The sequence below is a fragment of the Gigantopelta aegis genome, chromosome 9 (genome assembly GCF_016097555.1).
Source record: "Gigantopelta aegis isolate Gae_Host chromosome 9, Gae_host_genome, whole genome shotgun sequence".
NCBI classification, from domain to species: Eukaryota; Metazoa; Mollusca; class Gastropoda; order Neomphalida; family Peltospiridae; genus Gigantopelta; species Gigantopelta aegis.
In genome coordinates, this window is record NC_054707.1 from 9,967,471 (window position 1) to 9,992,470 (window position 25,000).

The following is a 25,000-nucleotide window of genomic DNA, read 5'->3' on the forward strand; positions in this document are numbered from 1 at the left end:
ATATGACAGTGGTGTATGCGGGAGAATCCGCCCTAGCATGATTCTATACAATGGCACAGCAGGACTCGAAATATCGAAACAGTGTAACTGCAAGATATGATGTGAGTGTATTGGCAGTTCCTGTTAAAAGGCGCGTCTCAGTTGTTCCACTGGGTATAGACAATGTTTAGGCAGCTATAGCCGAGATCAGTAATACATAACATCTCCAGCAAATTCAAACAATTCTGCTCATTTTATAGTTTTCACTGCCAAAAATCTTCAAGAAACATATATATTTTTCATTAATATATATATATTTAACTGGCTTTCTTAATGATCGTTTTCTGTATTGTTGTGTACTACATCACTGTATTCCCAAATTAAATATACACATTTCTTAGCATTTGATATTATCGAATATTTCACATAGACACAGACGTTTTTCAAGTTTAGTAACTATTTTGGACTTAAGTATGGGAACAAGAAAAAAAGATCACATTTTGTTTAATTGTCTTTGACAATATTATTAACAATAGTTCAACATTTAAAATGAATATTAAAATAAAACTTTCAAGTCAAGATATTGTCAAAAGAAGTATTATGACGACCATCTTGAAAATATGAACTTCGCCTGCATAGATTTTTCTAGACCACTGTAATAACAAACTTGAAGAAAAACTAATTTGTGGTGGGTTCATCATTATTTTGACTAGACTATATGTTGAGTGACTACGTTCCAAGAATGGGATCATAAGACGATCCATTTGTAGGTCGTGTGTAGGACGATTGCCACTTCCAAATACTAGTTTGACAAATTAAAACAGTAAATAAAACTACCTTCACCACACTCCTAACCTACCAATCACCTTTAATCGGCCCTCAGATGACCCTAGCAACCCTCGGCCCGGCTACAGCACGTGGATATATTATCATCGGCTATTGGATGTCAAACATTTGGTAATTTAGACATGTATTCTTATGGAGGAAACCCGCTAAATTGTTTCCATTAGTAGCATGGGGTCGTTTATATGCACCATCTCACAGGCAGAATAACACACTCCACGGCCTATGATATAACAGTCGTGGTGCACTGGCTGAAACGCGAAATAGCCCAGTGGGCCCACCGACAGGGATCGATCCCAAACCGACCACGCATCCAATGCTGTACCACTGGTCTACGTCTCGCCAATACCAGGAAGTAATTTAATTTCATGGCCTAAATCGATCATTTCATACTCGTTACGACCAGACCTTAAGGCATCGTTAAGGCATTGATTGTTGTGTAAGATCTTTTAACGGGAGATTGCGTAGGTTATTGAGTTGACTTAAAACACAAATCGTGTTACATGATTATTACATTATACACACCAAAAAAACAAAACAAAAAACAACAGAAGCAAATCTAAGTTGATATTTATTGATATATTAGCTTGGATTCCATTAAGAATTTCTATTAAAGGAGCTCAATCGCGGATTTAGTGGGCCTTGTTTCTCTAAATATGCATTATAAATGGAAATTACATTCATTTGGAATACCAAACCTAGTTACTGTATGATCCAAAACATTTTAATTGAACTACGATCGAGGGAATTCCACGACACGCTTCATTTTTAAAATTTGGAAGTCTTCTTGTACAAAAATTATAAAAATACGGGAAAACAGACTCGTAGTGATGAGGCTATATATATGACAACCGTATAATGTATTTGCGGATTTTATATAAACGATCGCCATGTATAGAGACTTGGCAAATGAGGGCGGCTATATACATGACAAATAATAAAACATATATTATTTCATGACGAAAAATAACCGCGAATATGCTGAAATAAAATAATAAACAGTCGGAACATGAACTCGCCATTTATTATTATTATTATTATTATTATTAGGCGCTTGTGCAAATTATTTTGACTGGTTCGCAAAGTGATATTTCGGTTTTAATGTATAGCGTAAAAACACAGTGTACTGTTGCATGTTTTGTCGTCCAAAGGTTGGCTAATTTTTACTTAACCCAGTTGAATCCAGTTCTACGTGCAGGGACAAGTTCAGCCTGCCGTTTGTGCGTGTGTGCACGCACGTTAATCTTGCATTTTTATAGCCAAAACTCCTCCAGATGAAACACCGCCCCTCCACCCCAAAAAGGTAGTAGTAGGCTAATAATAATAATAGTAGTAGTAGTAGTAGTAGTAGTAGTAGTAGTAGTAGTAGTAGTAATAATAATTCTGTATTATTATTATTATTATTATTATCATGTATTATAATGTTGGTAAAATCACGTCACGGTGGGGTGGGTGGGGGCGGTTGATCTTGCATTTTTATAGCCAAAACTCCTCCAGATAAAACACCGCCCCTCCACCCCAAAAAGGTAGTAGTAGGCTAATAATAATAATAATAATAGTAGTAGTAGTAGTAGCAGTAGTAGTAGTAGTAGTAGTAGTAGTAGTAGTAGTAGTAGTAGTAGTAATAATTCTGTATTATTATTATTATTATTATTATTATTACATGTATTATAATGTTGGTAAAATCACGTCACGGTGGGGTGGGTGGGGGCGGTTGATCTTGCATTTTTATAGCCAAAACTCCTCCAGATAAAACACCACTCCTCCAGATAAAACACCGCCCCTCCACCCCAAAAAGGTAGTAGTAGGCTAATAATAATAATAATAATAATAATAATAGTAGTAGTAGTAAAAACACAGTGTACTGTTGCATGTTTTGTCGTCCAAAGGTTGGCTAATTTTTACTTAACCCAGTTGAATCCAGTTCTACGTGCAGGGGACAAGTTCAGCCTGCCGTTTGTGCGTGTGTGCACGCACGTTAATCTTGCATTTTTATAGCCAAAACTCCTCCAGATAAAACACCGCCCCTCCACCCTAAAAAGGTAGTAGTAGGCTAATAATAATAATAATAGTAGTAGTAGTAGTAGTAGTAGTAGTAGTAGTAGTAGTAGTAGTAGTAGTAGTAGTAGTAGTAATAATTCTGTATTATTATTATTATTATTATTACATGTATTATAATGTTGGTAAAATCACGTCGCGGTGGGGTGGGTGGGCTTGCATTTTTATAGCAAAAACTCCTCCAGATAAAACACCGCCCCTCCACCCCAAAAAGGTAGTAGTAGGCTAATAATAATAATAATAGTAGTAGTAGTAGTAGTAGTAGTAGTAGTAGTAGTAGTAGTAGTAGTAGTAGTAGTAGTAGTAGTAGTAATAGTAATAATAATTCTGTATTATTATTATTATTATTATTATTATTATTATTATTATTACATGTATTATAATGTTGGTAAAATCACGTCGCGGTGGGGTGGGTGGGGACGGTTGATCTTGCATTTTTATAGCCAAAACTCCTCCAGATAAAACACCGCCCCTCCACCCCAAAAAGGTAGTAGTAGGCTAATAATAATAATAATAATAGTAGTAGTAGTAGTAGTAGTAGTAGTAGTAGTAGTAGTAGTAGTAGTAGTAGTAGTAGTAGTAGTAGTAGTAGTAGTAATAATAATTCTGTATTATTATTATTATTATTATTATTATTATTATTATTATTATTACATGTATTATAATGTTGGTAAAATCACGTCGCGGTGGGGTGGGGTGGGTGGGGGCGGTTGTTATAGAAAGGTTACATAAATTTAGAGGGGGACCCGAGAGTGGTCTAAGCTTTACTAGTAACCTATTAAAAAAAAAATATTTTGAGTTTTATTGGCCCTTGCAATTTTGAGCAATTTGAAATGTCACTAAATACAGCAATTACCTTTTAGTCATATTTATTTACGGTAAAATTAACTTTTTTACCAAAATGTTTACGTAAGCAGCCTCAAAATTGCAATCAGTGAAAATTATTAAGTTCAAGCCCTGTTGTTAGTTTGTGTACTGTCCGTAGTTAGTTTCTCTTTCAGTTAATCTACCTCAGCCGCTGATAATTTGTAATTGCTATTTTTATTTGTTTATTTATTTATTCATCATCATCATTATCGTTATCGTTATCGTTATTGTTATTGTTATTGTTTTGTTATTATTTATTTATTTATTATTTATTTATTATAATTAATTTTTTGTTAGTACTGTAGGGACAATATGACGCTATTCATATGTCTATGGAAAACGTACACAAAAGGGTCCGCTAAATTCATATACTCCCTCACCCCGTCCCCTGTTCAGAAAATGCACTGTTCGTACAGTACTTAGTATGTATTCCTCCTGTTCCAGATGGTTCGGTAATATGGATCAATCAAATACGTACTTATTTACCGCCTATATACATTTTTGCTGTGAATATAGCCAGCCCTCGTTAGTGGAGGCTATAGACACGGCCTTCGTATATATAGTCACACCGTATATAAACACCGTCTAGTTCAGAGTATTCTTTAAAAATGTAACAATTCCTATCCCAAGTCAGCTGTTATGGCATATTTTGTATAATAATGAATTTGACAAGGTGGAAAATGACGGTGTTTGTGATCCAGATGTTTAGAGTTTTTCGCGTACAACTAACGATAAATATACCTATAGATGCAAAGGCCTAACTAGTCGGGATTATCGACGTTTAACATGCTTCTGTTACTAAAATAAATTAATGTATAAGCTTAATATCATTCAGTACATGTTTTTATTAATTTTTAATAACTTATTTTTATTGCTTTGTTTGTTTCTATTTACCCTACGTCGCAGAGGACGGTCAAGCGTTCTCGTTACACGAGCTTGGTAAATCGTTTTGGCACTGCGGTTATTCGGGGAATGCCCGACACGTGACTCAAAATAATACGTCACACCTCTGCTCTCCAAATAGCTGTTATTTTTCTCAGAATTATGTAGCGTATCCATAATTCAATTATTTTTATAAAATATCAATAATAAGTGTGATATGGTAGTTATGTAGATGGTTCAATAAAATACTTTTAGGTACAAATCAAATGTATATATTGTCATATAATATTTTGTTGGGTCAGTAATTAGGTCAACCATCCGTGGCAGAGCGCGTTTAAGGAAAAACCAATACGTTTATATCGCAAGATTTAATGATGCATGAACATAAAAAACTCAAAAACAGGGATGAAAGCGGTAATCGATTAAAATAGAGTACACGGGTGAATACGTTTATAGCTGGAACAGATTTATTAGATTTATCCAAGACATATCTATGTACAAGTTGAAAACGGTAATTGCCGTGAACTTGTCAAACCGTCATACTCTCTTTGTTATTTTGTTTTTAAACTAAACTTTAGGATTTAATTATTTAATATACTTTACATCATACTGTCTTATGCTAGAAAGAAGCATGGTTTTGAAGTTCAGACTCTAGCAGGACAAAATGTCTCGCTTGTCCAGTTGTTTTAATTAGAGTATTATGAGCTAAACAAAACTCTATCAGTTTCATGTAGTTCGATCCCCGTCAGTGGGCCAGCCAGTGCACCACGACTGGTACATGAAAGGCAGTGGTATGTGATATCCTGTCTTTGGGATGGTGCATATAAAAGATCCCTTGCTGCTAATCAAAAAGAGTGGCGCATGAAGTGGCAACATCGGGGTTCGTCCCTTAATATATGTGTGGTCCTTTACCAAAATTATGTCCGACGCCATATAACAGTAAATAAAATGTGTAAAATAAACCATTTTCTTCCTTCTTTCCTGCCTGACTTTTGCCCGAATTAAATGAAAATTACCGAATCTGAATAACAACATTCATATTAGCGTTACTACCAAACAGATATATATTGTTGCAAACGAATCACTACACATTTTTTCTAGAATTATAACTAATGTTGAGGGTAGAACGATGGAAATATATGGTAAAAACGTTTCAGGTTAGCACATTTTGCCCGAATATATGCTTATTTTTTGCCTGAATTTGATGTTTTGCTCCAGCATATGGGGAGGGGGGGGGGGAAGAGTTGCCTCCCACCCCTGCCCCCTCCTCGTACGCTTTTGTTCCAGGATGATAATGTCAGGGCTCACCGTCCACGTGCTGTTACAGTTCATCTACAGAGGCATCAAATCCAGCCCTTGCCTTGGCTAGCAATGTTCCCTAACCTTTGTCAATCTATTCGATTTTAGAAAAATAATATCAAGATATTGGAAGCTTTCTATGTTATCAAGCTGTGATGTCTAATAATGTAAAAAAATGTTTGTAATCTTTCTTGCAGCAGCTAACATTAACACTTTGTTTTTACAATTTACTGTTGTTTTGCAATAAATGCATATTTTGATAATTATCTACACCATCCCAATATTTCCAAGCCATGAGGTATTTTACCAAAATACACCCATTTTAATGGATTTCAGACATTTCATATGATGTAAGGTCCAGTTAAAAGTGCATGTTATATCACCATATCCGTTTGACCTATTGGCGCCACTCTCAAAAGTAGTTTGCCAATACAAATTCAATTCACAAACATACTATATGTCCGCCAAATGGGAACAAATTAATATCATCTGGGGTGATTATTTTGAAGGGAACAGCCCACAGCAATGCCATGTCTTAGAACGTATTGATCAGAAGTCGTATATTTCCATATTTAATATTTGTTATTTTATGCAATCAAAATTAGAGCACCATTATGACATCAAAAATTACATCTTTTATTTACGAATGGAACACCAACTTCCTTTTATCTCATGTTAATAAAGCATATCTAATGGTTTTATTTTAAGGTGTTTGTTTTGTTTTGGGGTGGGGTTGTTGTTTTTTTGTTTTGTTTTCTTTTTGGTTTTGGTTTTCTTGTTTTCCAAAATCAATGTACAACAAATGCAATACTCATCTCTTTTGAAGTGCCCAACCATCGATTTTCTTTCCTGAAAGCTACACTTCAGAAGACATCTGAATAGTGCATTAGGACATGAGGTGGGGCATCCAATTTTATTCATCTAGTGTTAAATATCATGTGATATTTTATAACAAATAAGATCTACAACTTCAGTAGTTTAACTTAGACACATTTTCCACCTAGTAAGAGCGCAACGTGTTAATCAAAACATCGCGTGATAATTCATAACAGATATACTCAAGCATTTTAAAAAACACACACTTTTTGCACTCAATGCAGCGCAATGTCGTCTCTTCTGTGGCGTGTTTTCCTCCTAAGTCTCAAGCCGTTGCTGGTGTCCGCAGTTTGTGGGTACATCGTCTATATGAATGTTGGTGAAGATAATACCAAGGTGGTCAACAATATACTGAAAACTGAATCAAACTTACGTGTTCACTGTGCTGTGCTGTGCTACAGAAACTCGGCGTGTGTGGCTTTTTCTTACAATCTGGATGAGCACCAGTGCATGACTCATAGTGGAGGACCACCAGCTCTGAATTACACCGCAGCGCCAGGATGGATGGTGTACAGTTCAAACGACAGGGGTAAGATCTTACTTCTATTGGTGTATTTTAGAAGTTACCTATTTTTTTCTTGCTTTTGGGGTTTCATCTCATACGTTTCTTTGTCGCCATTAACATAGGGTACTCTACACCTAGATGGACGGGATCTAGCGCAAACCCATAGATGGTTCGCAGGCCGTGGTACGTACTGTCCTGTCAATTTAAAAATGCATATAAAAGATTCCTTTCTGCTTTATCGGTACGAGTAGCCTATTTGGCGACAACAGGTTTTTATTCTGTTATATGACGATCACATTGTTAAGTATATGTTAGACAAAAAAATAACCCAAGTTTAAAATCTGCTGAGGTGTTATTAAATAAATATTGCTTCTTTACTCCTTTCCTTCCTTCCTTCTTTCCTTCTTCACACAACGATATGGCTCGTTCCTTTAAAGCGTATAATTGTGTATGATCACATGAAAAGTATAACGTTTATGCAGAACATGACTTCGTAGGGTATAGAATAATTGAAATAAATACCTTTAAAACTGTTTTTGTTTTCCAATGTCCAAGTCAGTAGAATCGTTAAACTTAGTGGTGTTTCATAACTAGCTGCTCTTAGATATATGTTTTTTAAATAGAGCAATAATACTAGTTTATTATAGTATAGTAAATATATTATATTTTAGGCTTTAGTTATAATTGTTGAGCAATTACTGTTTATCGTCTTTCGTGGATATTAATAAATGGATGTATGAATGGATGACTGGCTGGTTGAATGGACCGATGGATGGTGGGTGGTTGAATTGAGCGATGAACAGACTGTAAAGCAAAATGATAATTTACATTACCTATGTCAACATCTCGTTACAGATGTGGTAGTTGAACACTGGGTGTCTCGTGTGCTTGGATTCAGTTCCCAATATTCTTTTGACACACCAAAGTAAGTACTAAACATGTCTGTTAAGATGATTTTGTATCGCCGCATATAACGAGATAAATATCCTTTATCAAGATATGTGTCAGATGGATGGATGGATGGACGGGTGGATGGATGGATGGATGGATGGATGGATGGGTGGATGGTTGGATAGATGATTGAGATAGTGTGCATGTGTGTGAACCTTTTCAGAAATAATTGAGTACTGTAAATACAGTCGAGACTGGTCAAACGGTGACATGTATATAACGGCCACCTTTTCTTAACAGCCATCATAAATCACGCTCAATGCACCTTCTTCTTTATTTAACATGTATATAACAGGTACCTGTCCACTGCGACCAGCGGCCATTATTTTTGGACCAAATTGAATGGTTAGAACTTCTATAACGGCCACAAAATACATTGGCCACCTTTTTCTTCTTTTTTGTGGATCCAAAATGGACAGTTGAACATGCCATAACGGCGGACATGTTTCACGACACCGGCAATAATTGCTGGTAACAAATGTGTATTTCCAATGCATTGTTTGTTCTTTATTACGGAACACAGATTTACTGGCAGGTGCATATTTGTAACTAGTAAAGTTGTTTGGTCAAATAGCTGCAAACCGTTTTTCCATGCCTGCATCGATTGGGTTCAGGCATTACCAGTGGCCTGATCCAGGGTAGAGGAAAGGTTATGGGTTAAATTTTAATTATGTATTTTAATTGGATGGGGGGATTTTGAATTTTAAGTCGTTCGAAACAAAATAGTGATATGGTTAAATTTAGTTGACGCTAATGTTTTGAACAGGCTTCCAAATTAACGGGGGTGGGTGTTGACGTACGTGACATTTTGACACCAAAAAACTATGTTTCATGGAAACTTGTTTTTACTTTTCTTTACATTTTGTATTAATAGAAACCATATAAGTGATATTTACTTCACCCAAGAAAAAATATATTTTGTACTTGTATTTTTGGATAAATTTACATATTAATGAGCGTGACGGACGTGACATCATTTGGACACAAGACATTTTTGTACAAGTTCAACCTATATACTCTGCTCTCTTATATCTTCTATCTTATATCCAAAGAATTATTTTGTTAGGTCACTAGGTTGTTTTACAATGACATGCAGATAAAACAAATAGACAGTCGATACAATTTAATAATCCATAATTAATCAATAAAAGTACCGTTACGGACGTGGCATTTTGTCACAATTCAAAGTTAACTCATAAAATGGTGGAAATCCTGATTCAAATCGTAACGATGACATCTGATTAAACTTTGTATATAATTATTATACTAGTAAAATATCCCATACAGTGTAAAGGCAAAGTCTTGCTGAAATTTATTATTCACCTCTAATTTCATGAAAAGGTAAAATTAAAATGAGCAGAAATCAAATGTTTCCACCAGTCATTTCATGCACATTGAAATGAAAAATTCTAAGCTTATGAAATCACCCACTGCTGCAGTGAATAATGTGACTGAAAACAATACATATGTTAATCAATCAAAATCTTGGCAAATTTATATTCTCATGTCACGTTCGGCACAAACATTATTTTTAAATTTCATCAAGTTGACATGGAATTCTTCAAAATTAAATTCACAAACTTTTAAAACAGTAAAGAAGTAGGAACGTACATTATCTTTTGTTTTCAACTTTATAACTTTTAGATAAAACAAAACTTTTATTATCAAAAACATGACGACCGTGCCATTTCACAATAGTTATAAAAATCAACTAACTAATTACATAATTCATGACTAAAAATGTTAGGCACAAGTTATAGTCAGCCAGCCAACACAGATAATTATTTAAAAGCATGGAATCTCTGTGTTACAATGAAAGTAACTAGCCAGACTTGTTCAATGTACCTCAGGTAACATCATTAGGGTGGATGCCAGTTTGGATTTTGCTGTTAACGTGCCAAAAAATAATGTAAAAAGAAATGGCCGCCATTCTCATGATTTTGACAGATAAGATATCTTTATGTGCTGTATCTCCCTCTGTAGTCAATGGATTTTCATAAAATTTGTTTTTAATTGTAGGTTTTGACTACAATGTTCTCAGAAACTTACATTTACAAATATTTATGATTATCTCCGTAGCATGATGTTCAATTAATTTCAGACAAGCATAGGGAGTAGACATGGAGCCGGTTGGTGCTTTGAAATATAAACGAAAGGCAGCTGGTGCATCAGGACACCCCTAAACATGTGGGTCTTGGCTTAGCTCTGCACCAGGCTACAAGATCAGAAAAACTAGTTAACTTGTTTCATGCTGCTGGACACACTATTGGCATAGACACCGTACGTCGGGTAGACACAACAATTGCAAATCATATTCTACAACGATATAAGCAGAATGGGTACATATACATTCCTAATGGAATTGTTCCCTATCAGTTTGATCGTATTGTCATAGCATCATTTGACAACATTGATGTCCTTGAAGAAACGATAGATGGGAAGAACACATTCCACAGCACCCTGTGTGTTCTGTGGCAGCGTGGCCCTGCAGCACCACAAGAGAACGCACAACAGACAATGAACGAAACAGGACACTAGACTCAAACCTTCTTCAGAAGCTACATGAATTGGACACGTGCATAGAAGGCTCTGGCGGAAGACCCAAATCTCTCCTCCCTGAGATTCAGCTGGATCAACGGGGGATAGATGAAGGATTGGGTCATGGTCTAAATCAGGCATGGACCTTGTGCAGAAGAGAAGAGACCAGAAGTCTCCCTCTTGGTCAGCTTTCAATGTAGATGCACCAACTACAACAGTTGGCATGATGCCGATACTTCAGGCTCCTGCAGACAACAATGACACTGCTACTACACTACTGAATCGATTTCAGAAGACTGCTCAACACCTGGGGCAAAAGCATGTGGTTGTCGTTGGAGATCTACCCCTGTACATTCGGTCAAAGGAGCTGTGCTGGTCAAATCCTAAGAAATATGACAATGTCATAGTACTTGCACATTCTCTTCAACTTCTTGAAAGCAATTGGTCAACATGTTGAGTGTGCTGGCTTAGATGATGTTTGGGTGGAGGCACAATTCTACATATGCTAACATGGAGGGACAAGCATACTACAGAGTGGTCCGTGGCCATATGTTAGCATACAAGGCTCTCTTCTGAATCAAGTGGTCAGCATTCCGGAGTTGGGATGGTGTACGATTCCCGACAGAACTGAATGAACAGGTCTCACGAATACATGGACTCATTGAGAAGAATCCCAAGAATGAAGTCACATGTGAAACTGTGTGCAGATTGGCAGACATCTTGATGTGCCAAGACATACAGAAACTCTGGAAGGAGTTTGATGACTTGTTCATCAGCGAACTAAACTATGCATATTGGACCACCTACCTGGAGCTTGTAGAGATCATGCTAGACTTCATTTGAACAAACTGGGATGGGAATTGGAAGCTACACACCCAAACACTAGGGGGGATGCTGCCAAGGTTTTGTGTGTACGATCATGTCAACTACGCTAGATGGGGTCCTGTCTACTATGCAGAAATGCTGGCCTTGCATGAAACCGCTCTTGAGGTATATGCAGAGTTTATGGAAGGAAACTTTGTCGTGAAGAAAAGCAAGAAGAAATTCAGCCAGGTACTAATCGACCAGTCTACTGAATGGGTGAACAAATTGTGCAAGCTATCAAATGGGATCATTGGAATTACAAGAAATGATACAGTTCATGACAGGTTCTGCTTAATATGGGGAGAGAGATCCACAATATCAAATGCAACAAAGGAGCTGTTGGGGGTAGAAGAGGAAGACGAGTCGCTATCAACTCGAAAGGATGCACTTCCATCAAAGGTGAAGAATGATGAAGCACATGTCAAGAAACTAGTTGAACAGTTTGCCAGATTTGGAGTATTTTCTGTTCAGGAAATAGCTCCGGAACGCAACAACAAAAAGTCACAAACATCGAAACACTGACTACTAGAGATATAGCATCTGAAGACATCCAAGAGCAACTACTTTCAGCAAAGACACATGTCATTAAGGTGGTTGGTGACTTTGTGACAGACCACTTAGTTGAAAAGTCAGTACCTTTCTTTTCTCCAATAAGAAAGCAGAAGACATTTGCACTCCTCTACAAGTCTGTGGTAAATACAGCTGCAAATATCCAAAAAGAAGTAAAAGCAGACAGACACCTCATGCAAAGGTTGTTTAATGCCCTACAGTCAGGTCGTATGGTAAACATGGAGAACACCCTGAAGCATGAACTTGCGGAAGTCCCCCTGTCAGTAGCAAAGACAGATGAAAGTAGAAACTGAAATGCCAAATCTGCTTTGCTTGGAATATCTGCAGAAGATGTCAGCACATGTTCTACAGATGTAGAAAATGCTGTCCAGATTGCATGTGTCCTCATAGATGGGCATGCACTTATTTAGAGATTAGGCAAACCAGTTGCTTGTAGGACATTTGCAGTCTACACAGATGTATTTGACAAAACAGTGTTGAGGCACTTTGATCAAGGTGCTACTAGGGTAGATATGATTTTCTACCGATACATTGGTTACGGCCCCATCAAGACACAGACAAGAGTCAAGACAGGCAGAAAAACTAGATCACTAGTGGTGAAGTGCCATTTTCACATGTGTGGCCACAGTTATTGCTTTGAGTGAAAACAAAGCAGATCGTGCTTCATTTCTATCTGATAACCTGATGGGTAGATCAGAGCAAGTATCCTCAAACTGTGCAGTGGTGGTAGGTGGTGGTTTCAGCTCTACTGAAAAGGCTGCATCTACATCCAGAGGACACATTTCAACTCTTAGTTGTGACCACGAAGAAGTAGACACAAGGCTCATTTTGCAAGGTCTCGAGGCCAAATGTGCAGGATATAAGCAGATAATGGTATATTGTCAAGACACAGATGTTCTACTTCTTCTGGTCCATTTCTTTGGAGACATAAAATGCCGTGTGTAGATAATTGGATGAACTGCAAGAGATCGACGCATCTATCCAGTTCATGAAATCTCACAGAAGCTACCGCAGTCTGTCAAGAACAACCTACTTGGATTCCACGTGCTGACAGGTTCAGACACAGCATCCTCATTCGCGGGATTTGGTAAAACAAATCCTGTTGAAAAGTATACAGCGAGCATCCATGTGTGTCTTGAATTGGTGGCATGCAGTTGCCAAACTGAGTGCAGATCTTATGCCTGTAAATGCAGTAAAGTACAACAAATCTGCACACCTAGTTGTGGATGTAATGCAGAACAGTGTTGTAATCCTATGGAAATAGCTGAATCCAAGACTTTCTGGTCACCTCAGCTTGAAGTATTATGTATGTATCTGGACTTTAATGGCAGCCATCTTGGATTTTTATGTTAAATGTGTTGTGTGCAGAATTCTCATAGCGATTGACATGTTTATATTATATTTATATGTAATGAAACAGGCCAAAGCCAATTATATTCATGAATTGTGATGTGTTACTTGTTCTCAAAATTGTTCATTCAAGTGCATATGGCGGCCATTTTGAATGTTGATTCATGGCTAAATTAGGCATTTTATCAACTGGCATCCATCTGGACATTGATCTGGAGACTATATAGGACATATCTGTGCAGCTAGATTGATTGTAACAAAGAAATGCCATCCAAACATTTTCCAGGCCCTTTTATCAATGTTGGCTGGCTGACTATTACCAGGGTATGAAGGTTTTATGTCTATGATAAATATTTTCCATATGATTAAACAGTCAAAATATTGGCAAATATATATTCTTATGTCACGTCCGTCACAAAAATGTCACGTCCGTCACAAAATATATTTTAAAATTTCATCAAAATCACAGGACATTCTTCAAAATGAAACTCACTATCGTTTAAACCAGCTACAGAAGTTGAAAATACATGAGGTGTTATTTTTAACTTTACAACTATCAGAGAAAAGTAAACTTTTATTATCAAATATGTGACGGATTTGACATTACAAATTAGTTATAAAAATCAATTAATTAATTACATAATTCATGACTTAAAATGTTAGGCACAAGTTACAAGGGTACGAAGGTTTCTATATTTATGGTACAAATTTTACATATGATTAAACAGTCAAAATCTTGGCAAATATATATTCTTATATCACGTCCGTCACAAAATATATTTTCAAATTTCATCAAACTTAAATTCATTATATTTTAAAGTAGATAAAGAAGTAGGAAAATACATGAGGTTTTGTTTTTAACTTTACAATTTTTAAAGAAAAATAAACTTTTATTATCAAAAACGTGACGGACGTGACATTTCAAATTAGTTATAAAAAATAATTACATAATTCATGACCGAACATTTTATGCACAAGTTACAAGGGTATGAAGGTTTCTATGTCTATGGTAAAGATTTTCATCATTGTGGAATTTTAATAAAGATATTGAAAAGAAATGTCACGTCCGTCACAATTTGGGTTGGGGGGGTTGGGGGGGGGGGGGGGGGCAAATCCTTTAAAAGTCTACCTGATGTAGCGTACATGTCTAAATTTTACAAGACCCTTATGGTGTTTACTACCATATGAGATAAAGTTTCCATGTGAATTAAATGCTTTTTATGTTCATAGTAGCGGACCAAATATCATGAAACTTTGATCTTGAAGGGAAAATAGTTCGAGTTTCAGGGAGTTGGAGTTTTTGAAATTGATATATAAGAGTTCAAATTTGAACCTGCATTACAGCTGGTTGATTTTGTTTAATATTATAAGAACCGTGCGCTTCGGTGCCTACCTCTGAACTCTGAAAACTATGCATCCCCAGTTGAAAGTAGAATTAATATATCTATGTAACCGCACCCCACGCCACCCTATCCCATCCCACCCCACCCCAGCATCTTCGACGTATGTGGTACATTAATTTTGCGTATATTGTAAAAGTAAGTAAATATCAAAACAAAAAGGATAATCCGGATGAATTTGAAATATATGCTTGGGCATATAGGCTTCAGGTATTTATTGACCAAAAACAAAACAAAACACACAAAAAAACAGAAGGCATTTACATGCATATATAAATAACAGAAAGTAAATGATACAATAGACGTTGACGTATTTTATAGATGTTAAAACGACAGTTTGATAAATCCAAGCCCGTCGAGTTTTAGAGGTGCATACTCTATTAAATTGTTATGGCGGGACCAAAGAATTAGCTCAAGAGATCGAGTTTATTGAGATTTCGAAGTTTGAGTTTTCTACGGCCGTTATTACTAGGTTGTATAGCAACTCGACCGAGACCGTCACTTCCAATCGAGATATCGAAGTTTTCGTCAGACCGAAGGTGAAGTTATCTAAAACCTGTTAGTTTCCTAGTATGTTTGCGAAGAAGTATACAACAACTGCTTAAAAGACTTGATAACCAGATTTTATAGAAATAAGGAAGCCGTTTGTCCGAAGAAAATGGCTCAGATCTTAGACGTTAGTAAAACCAAATGGTGACCTTGTGACCTCTGCTAACCTCATTAATCTACCAACCATGTAGAAATGCACATCAATGATGCTACTATCTTTCATTTGAGTGGAACTATTTAATCATACCATTAAAACGTATATGGCATTATGTTTGCACTACCTTTAAATGTCGGAAATTACGACATACCGCCATATCAAATTATATATTTTAAGTCAGAACCATTTGACTAAACATGTTATTTTCCTCTTCTATTTGCCTAGAATGAGGTAGTCTTGTGTCGTTCCCGCATCGGTCATACTTACTTGACCCATTCATTTATCTTGAAGAAAGAACCTCCACCTCAATGTGAGCAATGTCAGTGTACTCTGACGGTGCGACACCATTGTGATGGAGTGTAAGCATTTGCCAGCAACTCGAAAAAAATTATTTGGACAAAGAAATGTGATGGAATCATTTCGATTCCATCCAGAACTTTTATTGGAGTTTTTACGTGATACTGACTTTTATTCTAAATTTTAACATTATATATCTGTGATATTTGTATTTTTACGCAGTTCTTTACATTGTGTTTTTAATTAACTGTTGGATTTTTATATTGGTGTTTCTTTAGATTTGCATTTACCATAGTTTGACACCCAATAGCCGATGTATTTTTCATGCTGGGGTGTCGTTAAACATTCATTCATTCATTATATTTGCCTAGAAGTATACAAAAGCTGTTTTTAAAATGTGATAACATTTTATAAACATAAAAGAGAAGTCTGACTGAGGAAAATGGACCAATTTTAAGTATCGGTAAAACATTGTGACCTTTTGACCTCTGGTGACCTAATTAATCAACAAACCATCTCCAAATGCAGATCAATGATTAACTCATGATATGACCTAGCTCTTGGACTATAAGTAGAAGTTATTTTGATGATCCAAGAAAGTTTTGCGAATTGTTGATATGGCTGAGATGAAACAATGTTAAGGAACCGTCGTCCGAGGTCATGGAACATTAACAGTTGTTACGAGCATTAGCGAGTGACAATGAGAATTGTTTCACGAGGGACATAGACGTGGTACGGGATGTTGGCGAGTTTTAATATCCTATGTATTACCCATAATAGAATTTAATTTATATCACTCAACCTTTTGGTTGATGTCCATGGAAGGTTGTAGTGCGATAATCGATGATATGTAGGAAGCTATTGTTTAATCACATGTGTAATAATAAATGCTTCTATTTTGTGTTTCTAAAACAGCTGGCTAATTGTTTGAATAAATGATTACAAGGTATTTTTTAACACTAGTTCCACACAAAATTCGAGTACTTTCTTTTTACAGATACCCCGTGCATGTGTCAAGCACAGGGCTTCTTGACACAGTGGTACTAAATGAAATAAAATTGTAGATGAAACTATTTTTTTTTACAACCAACACACGAACATTTATCACCAATCACAGGACTTGTGGTGTTCACTTCTCCATCAAAAGATGGATGCACCTCGAACTTTGACCCAGCCGGAAGTTATTTGGTTTAGTACTATCAAAACACACAGATGATGAAATTGCTAGCCATTTCAGCAAAGAATGGGGAGAGATCCAAAACAGGTAGACAGTTGGAGACATTTTGCGAGAAATTATATTACACTATGTGATATTCGAATTGTGGAAGCTAACAGTATTGTTACGTACATTGTATAAAAATATATAATTCCATTTTATAATTACTGTTTTGTAATAGGCGTCTGGGTTGGTTAAAATGCTATCACGTCATCTAAAAAACCAAGGTTCATTCTTCCATTAATGTGGAACTGCACTTTTTTTTTGTAAACAAAAACACCCCAGAATGTTATTACCGGAACTACGTTTTATCAATTACGTCAACAACGGAATCCCCCAGGATTCCATCGTTTCTATGTTATCCCAATATCGTCTGCACTGTGAGAGATAGTGACAATTCAGGCTTTAAACGACTCCGGTTTTGGACTGAGACACATAATGTATATGACAGGCCACAAAAACGAAGCTTCTATTAGAATTTATAGAAGAGAATGCTCAACAAATCAAAAGAGAGACATGAGCGCAGCTCTGTCACATTTGACAAAAACACCAAATCGACTACTTAAAAGCGCGAAAATACATACGCCTTCGTGCACAATTACGCGACCTGTCCTTTCTGAGAATAATATCACACAATCACAAACTTCCTCTGAAATCCACACACTTTATCCCTTTCAAATCAGTCTTCACATTCACTTTTCACTAATTCAGCTTATGACAACTGCAATTTTAATATAATAAATTAATTGATAAATCTTCTAAATAATTAGTTCAAACTTCATACTCTAACCGCTTTACAACAAATCTTCCATAAAGTATATAGATCGTTCAATCCTTAATTAATTATCGTTTGATATTTAAAAAAAAAAATCTGCGTTATCAGTTGATGTTCAGTTATTTTAAATTTTATAACTTTTTATCCACATTTGATTCAGAAAATTAAAAAAACCCGAATGTAGCTTTCTAAGGGATTTTATCTTAAATTTGTTGACTCGCCTATGGCCTTCTAGCAATTTATCAGAACTGTGTTATTGTACAATAACAATGTTCAACACTGTAACAGAATAATAAAATACTTTTGTTTAATGTGTATTATTCTAATGTATATTAGTGTAAAAGTTGTGTACCGGCCTCGGTGGCGTCGTGGTAGGCCATCGGTCTACAGTTTGGTAAGTACTGGGTTCGGATCCCAGTCGAGGCATGGGATTTTTAATCCAGATACCGACTCCCAACCCTGAGATAATGTCCCATGAATGTGCTAAGTGACAGATTGAAAAGGTACACGTGCAAAAGCAGATATTGACCATCTTATTTTAAAGTCTATAGCACCAAATCAAACCCCATAGACAACAATAGCAACTGTGGCTAAAGCTGCTACATGCATCATTTCCATCAATCTTTAAATCAGAAAAATATGACGTTATAATGCTAATTTGAGATATACTAGAAAGAGCCCTAGACTACCCTGTTCCATACAGAGATTGTGGCACTCTGCATATGTTTCAAATGCAATTAATAGTACCTGATACCAATATAAATTAATATAATGAATATATTTACTGGCCGCATGAAACAAAACAAAATAACTTATGACAACAGGTTCCTTCACAGATCTCACCAATGACAGGCGTGACCATACTTATTACGCTCTTTAAAGTTAGGCGCACTTCGAACTTTGATCAGGTGAGATGCTGTTTAGAAGACAAATAGCATTTTCACCATTTGCTGACGTTTTTCTCACAGGTTTTAACAGAATGCATTTGTTTTATACTAAATACCGGCCTCGGTGGCGTCATGGTTAAGCCATCGGTCTACAGGTTGGTAGGTACTGGGTTCGGATCCCAGTCGAGGCATGGGATTTTTAATCCAAATACCGACTCCAAACTCTGATTGAGTGCTCCGCAAGGCTCAATGGTTAGGTGTAAACCACTTGCACCGACCAGTGATCCATAACTGGTTCACCAAAGGCCATGGTTTGTGCTATCCTGTCTGTGGGAAGCACACATAAAAGAGTAGCCCATGTAGAGGCGACAGCGGGTTTCCTCTCAAAATCTGGGTGGTCCGTAACCATATGTCTGACGCAATATAACCGTAAATAAAATGTGTTGAGTGCGTCGTTAAATAAAACATTTCTTTCTTTCTTTGTAAAAGTTGTGTACTAGGAAATAAATTACTTATATATACAGTGTTTACCAATCTTACAATATTATTTAATTATAAGGTAATTCACCACTGATTATACATGTACATACTGATATAGTAGTCATGACTTCACTACATTTCTCCCGTTGTAAATGACGTCACATCTTCATTGAACCATGTATCCCTGGCATGATTGTCTGGTGGTTATCCGCAGCTTCATGTCCCCTTGTTGGACTCTGTGATGGGTGGAGGCATGGTTGATGAATCCATGACTCTTGTAAAAACAACTCTCAAACTTCAGATGGGACCCTGAAAAGGGTCCACACCGAGGTTGCGGATTCCTCATCATCTGATGAGGAGTCCAGGACTGGTTTGAACTTGAAAAAGACAAAAGTTATTACTTCTGAATCCTGGCCGAGGTTGCTTGTCATCAGTTCGTCTGTTGATGGGGCCTTGAGCAAATTATCTCCATTTGCTATTCAGAAGGGGCTTGTCGGCTTCGCTGGCGAGCCAAAGTCTGTGAAAAAACTGAAAAGTAGTTCGCTACTTGTAGAATGTATGACTGAGAGGCATTAATCGTGTCTTCTCAAGTCCACTTCATTGTGTAATGTGCCAGTAAAGGTATCGCCTCACGCCTCCCTCAATTCATCGAATGGGGTAATCCGGTCACGAGATCTGGAAGGAGTCACTGAACATGAAATAACTGAACATTTGTCATTACAGGGAGTGACATCGTTGAAAAGAATTAATATTCGTCGGAACAATGAGTTTGTTCCAACGAATACTTTGATCTTAACTTTCAATACACCGGTCCTTCCTCAATCAGTCAAAGCCGGATATCTCAGTATATCTGTTGTGCCATTTATACCGAATCCCTTATGCTGTTTTAAGTGTCAGAAGTTTGGTCATGGTCAAACTACATGTCGAAACAAGTTGACATGTGCTCGTTGTGGTCAGATAGACCATGACAGCAAAACATGTACTATTGACATTCTTTGTATCAACTGTAAGGGGAACCATTTCGCATATTCGCGAGAATGTGCCAGATGGAAATTCGAGAAAAGGGTACAACAGATTAAAGTTGACAAAACCTTGCCATTTCCTGAGAATAGGAAACTTGTGGAAACAGAAACACCTGTCGTAGCAGGTAAATCGTATGCTATGGCAGTCAAGGTTTCCACAAGACGTATTTCAACTAATACTGACATCACTTGGAGATATGATGAGGCTAAATATTGAAAGCTTTCTGATATTGAAAGAGCTGCTAAATAGGCTGATAAGGCAGCCCAGAAACACAATGGAGTTTTCCAAACACCTAAAACATGTACAAATGTTACACAAGTGTCACTGGATTCGCATAATCCATCAGGTAGGTCGACTACTATGGTGCCAGGCCCTAGTGGTCCTCCTTAGTCAGGAAAAGGAAAGAAAGCCAGTAAGGAGTACTCTTCGGGACGTTTGAAAAAAATTATAATGTGTTCTGTCCCGATAAGTAATTCGTTTGATTCTTTGGCGGTGGACGTGGGTGATGAGATGGATGATTTGCCTCAAAATCATTCACGATCTAAGTCAAAAGAAAAAACAAAGATCAATCCCATACGTCTCCCTGATGACTAATGCAGTCACTCAGTTGAACTGCCGTGGGCTTAGGCCCAATTTTGATGAATTAAGTCTTTTAATTATAAAACATAATCCTCATGCAGTGTGTCTTCAAGAAAGTTTCTTGAAGGACACTGATCATATTACCATGAGAGGATTTAACCTCTATCATAAGTTTTATGAAACTGAAAATAGAGCATCTGGAGGTGTTTCCATTCTTGTTAATGAAAACATTCCTCAGAGTATAGTAGCTTTAACTACAAATTTACAAGCTGTGGCAGAAAAGGTCACGGCTCATAAAACTATAACTCTATGTTCAGTTTATTTACCTCCTCGTAACCATTTTACTTTTAAACCAAGGAATTTCGAGATCTTATTAATCAGCTCCCTTCCCCCTTTATTATTATGGGAGATTTTAATGGTCACCACACTTTGTGGGGATGTGAGGATATCAATATTAGAGGTAAACAATTAGAAGACTTAATTCTCAAAAATGACTTACTTTTATTTAATGATAAAAGTTTTACATATTTTCATTCTGCAAGTGGTTCTTTCAAATCTGTAGATTTAACCCTTTGTAGTCCTTCACTTTTTCTTGATTTCTCCTGGAAAGTTAGTTCAGACCTTTGTGGTAGTGACCACTTTCCCATTATTTTGGAGAATGATGGACCACCATCACTTGAAAGGGTTCAACGGTGTAAGTTGGCGAAGGCAAATTGGGGTCAGTTTCAGCATCTGTGCAGCACTCGTCTGAAACAATTTGCCATTACTGATGCTCATCATCCCATCTCTTTGTTCACTTCCATCTTGAAAGATGAAACTATTCCTAAGACTTCGGCAGTGCCAAAGCGTTTCAATAAACCATGGTTTAATGATACGTGCAAAGATGCATTCAAAGAGTGAAACAGGTTGCTTGAGCGGTTCAAACGTGAACCTACAGCAGACAACCTGGATGCATTTCGTATTGCTAGGGCTAAGGCTCGCAGAGAGATTAGATAGAGTAAGAAAACATCTTGGAGCACTTTTGTCTCCAAGTTGAATTCACAAACATCAGTAAAATCTGTGTGGAATAGGATCCGTAAAATCAAAGGTAAAGCATCCAGTAATACAGTTCATCATTTGTCTGTCAATGACATGGATGTCACGTCTCATCGTGACATTGCCAATGCCTTGGCAGACAACTTTTGTCACAATTCATCTTCTGCTTTTACATCTGTCCGAACTAAAGCTGAAAAGCAGTCCATTAATTTTTCATCTGAAAATGCAGGCATTTCTCTATGGAGGAATTGCAGGATGCTCTTCGTAGAGCCCATGATACTTCAGTAGGACCAGATGAAATTCATTATCAGTTATTCAAACATTTACCTGAATCATCTTTGATGGTTCTTTTGAATTGTTTAATAACATCTGGATTTCTGGAGACTTTACTTCTGATTGGAGGAAAGCTATTATCATTTCTGTTCCAACCAATCCTACTAGCTATTGCCCTATCGCTTTGACAAGTGCATTTGTAAAACCATGGAACGAATGATCAATCGTAGACTTGTCTGGTATCCTGGATCTCACAAATTGCTTACTAATGTGCAATGTGGGTTCAGATCTAGAAGTAGTACGGTTGATCATCTTGTTCGATTTGAAACGTTTTGTAGGGAGGCTTTCATCCATAATCAGCACTTGGTTTCAGTGGGGGTTTTTTTTGGAGAAAGCTTACGATACCACGTGGAAGTATGTGATTTTAAACGACCCCCATGGCATGGGCCTTAGAGGTCGACTTCCTGTTTTTATTTCGCAATTTTTAAAAGATAGATCTTTTAAAGTGCGGGTGGGGTCGACTTTGTCTGACATTCACCCACAGGAGATGGGTGTGCCTCTAGGTAGTATCCTGTCTGTAACTCTATTTTTTGTGAAAATTAACAGCATCACCCAGTCTTTAACTCCTGGTGTGGATTGCTCGTTATATGTCGATGATTTTCAGATTTGTTACAGATCGTCCGATATGAGTATCATTGAACGTAAGTTGCACATTTGATTGAATAAACTTCGTCAATGGGCAACTGACAATGGCTTTCGATTCTCAAAGGCAAAAACGGTTTGTATGCATATCTGCCAGAAAAGAGGTCTCCACTTAGATCCACAGTTGTTTTTGGATAAAAATCCAATTCCAGTTGTGGAGGAGACTAAATTTCTGGGGGTTATATTTGACAGGAAGCTATCTTTTGTGCCCCATCTTAAATATGTTAAAAAGAATGGCTTAAAAACTCTTAATATTTTAAAAGTTATTGATAATACGGAATGGGGAGCAGACCGCAAAGTTATACTCCGTCTGTATCGATCTCTTGTGAGGTCTACACTTGATTATGGATGCATTGTGTATGGGTCGGCACGCATGTCTTACTTGCAGATGCTAGATCCTATACACAACCAGGGAATTAAGCTTTGTCTTGGTGCATTTAGAACATCTCCTGTAGAGAGCTTGTACGTTGATGCACACGAACCTTGTTTGGGTGCGAGACGTGCAAAGCTTTCTCTGCAGTAGCTACCTAGATTAAATCTTTACGAAAACATCCTACACATGATGCGGTGTTTGATAACAAATATATGAAGTTGGTTGATGCAAGACTAAATGCTATTCGTACATTTGGTCTTCGCATTAAGTGCTTTTTGTCGCTTTCCAACGTTGATTTAACTGACACTTTGGAAACTCCTTCATATTTTGTGTTACCACCTTGGTGTATTAAACCACCTAAAATTGTGTTTGATCTGGCGCATCTGAAGAAAGATCGTACAGATGCTGTAGTTTATAAACAATTGTTCATGGAAATTCAAGACAAGTACCGTGATTACATTCCTGTGTATGCAGATGGATCACGGGATGGGAATTCTATGGCTTGTGCTACAGTCTTTTCATCAGACACAATCCTTTCCATGAGACTGCCTGACTCAGCATCAATTTTTAGTGCTGAAGTCTGGGCAGTCATTAAAGCCTTAGAAGAAAACAAAGATTCCATAGCATCCAAGTTTATTATTTTTACTGACTCACTTTCGTGTGTCCAAGCTTTGCGCAATATGAAGCTGGACCATTCCTTAATTGGGATGGTGATACGAAAGTGTGTCTTTTTATTTATTGCCAATAAAGATGTTGTATTTTGTTGGGTGCCCAGCCATGTTGGCATCAGGGGTAATGAAAAGGCAGATTCTGCTGCCAAGTCTGCTTTGGATTTGCCCCATGCCAGTGTTGGTGTGCCTTATAGTGATTTTAAACATAATATCAACGAATTTATCTGTTCGACTTGGCAACATGATTGGGACGGTGCTATTGCGAACAAGCTTCATTCTATCAAGCCAGTCTTGGTAGAGTGGCAGTCCTCCTATAGACAGTGCAGTAAGGATGAAATAGTCTTGTGTCGTGCTCGCATCGGTCATACATACTTGACCCATTCATTTATTTTTTGAAGAAGGATCCTCCACCTCAGTGTGAGCGTTGTCAGTGTACTCTGATGGTACGCCACATTTTGGTGGAGTGTCCTCATCTCAAAGAGACTCGAAAAGATATATTTGGAGAAACAAATGTGATGAAATCATTTCGATTCCATCCAGAATTTGTATTACAATTTTTACGCGATACTGAATTTTACTCTAAATTTTAATTTTATATATCTGTGATATTTGTATTTTTGCACAGTTCTTTACACTGTGTTTTAATTTAACTGTTGAATGTTTACATTAATGTTGATCATCACTTTGTTGTTGCATTTACCATAGTTTGACACCCAATAGCCGATGTATTTTTCGTGCTGGGGTGTCGTTAAACATTCATTCATTCATTTATTCATTCATTCATTCTTCATTGAACTGACGAGCCCATACAAATGGGTGAAAGGACTATTTAAATGTAACGAAATACATATTTATATTTGAGACAAGTGGAGTTTGATATGATTTTTCATGTTTTTTGTCAAATATGATTTATATCTTATCGAATGAAGTTTGCAATCACATCTCACGAGTTGCTTGCGCAACGAGTGTGATATGACTGTTAACTTCACGAAATGAGAAAT

The 25,000-nt window shown here is 36.9% G+C and overlaps 1 protein-coding gene across 1 annotated transcript in view; it reads left to right on the plus strand.

The window, feature by feature from the left end:
• The first annotated feature begins 6,855 nt into the window (after positions 1-6,855).
• Positions 6,856-25,000, plus strand: part of LOC121380454 — a 23,102-nt gene continuing 4,957 nt past the window's right edge. Inside the window, exons 1-2 of the mRNA XM_041509271.1 lie at positions 6,856-7,333; positions 8,165-8,234. Of these exons, the coding sequence (XP_041365205.1) occupies positions 7,033-7,333; positions 8,165-8,234 (371 nt within the window). The 5' untranslated portion in view covers positions 6,856-7,032. The remainder of the gene's footprint in view (positions 7,334-8,164; positions 8,235-25,000) is intronic.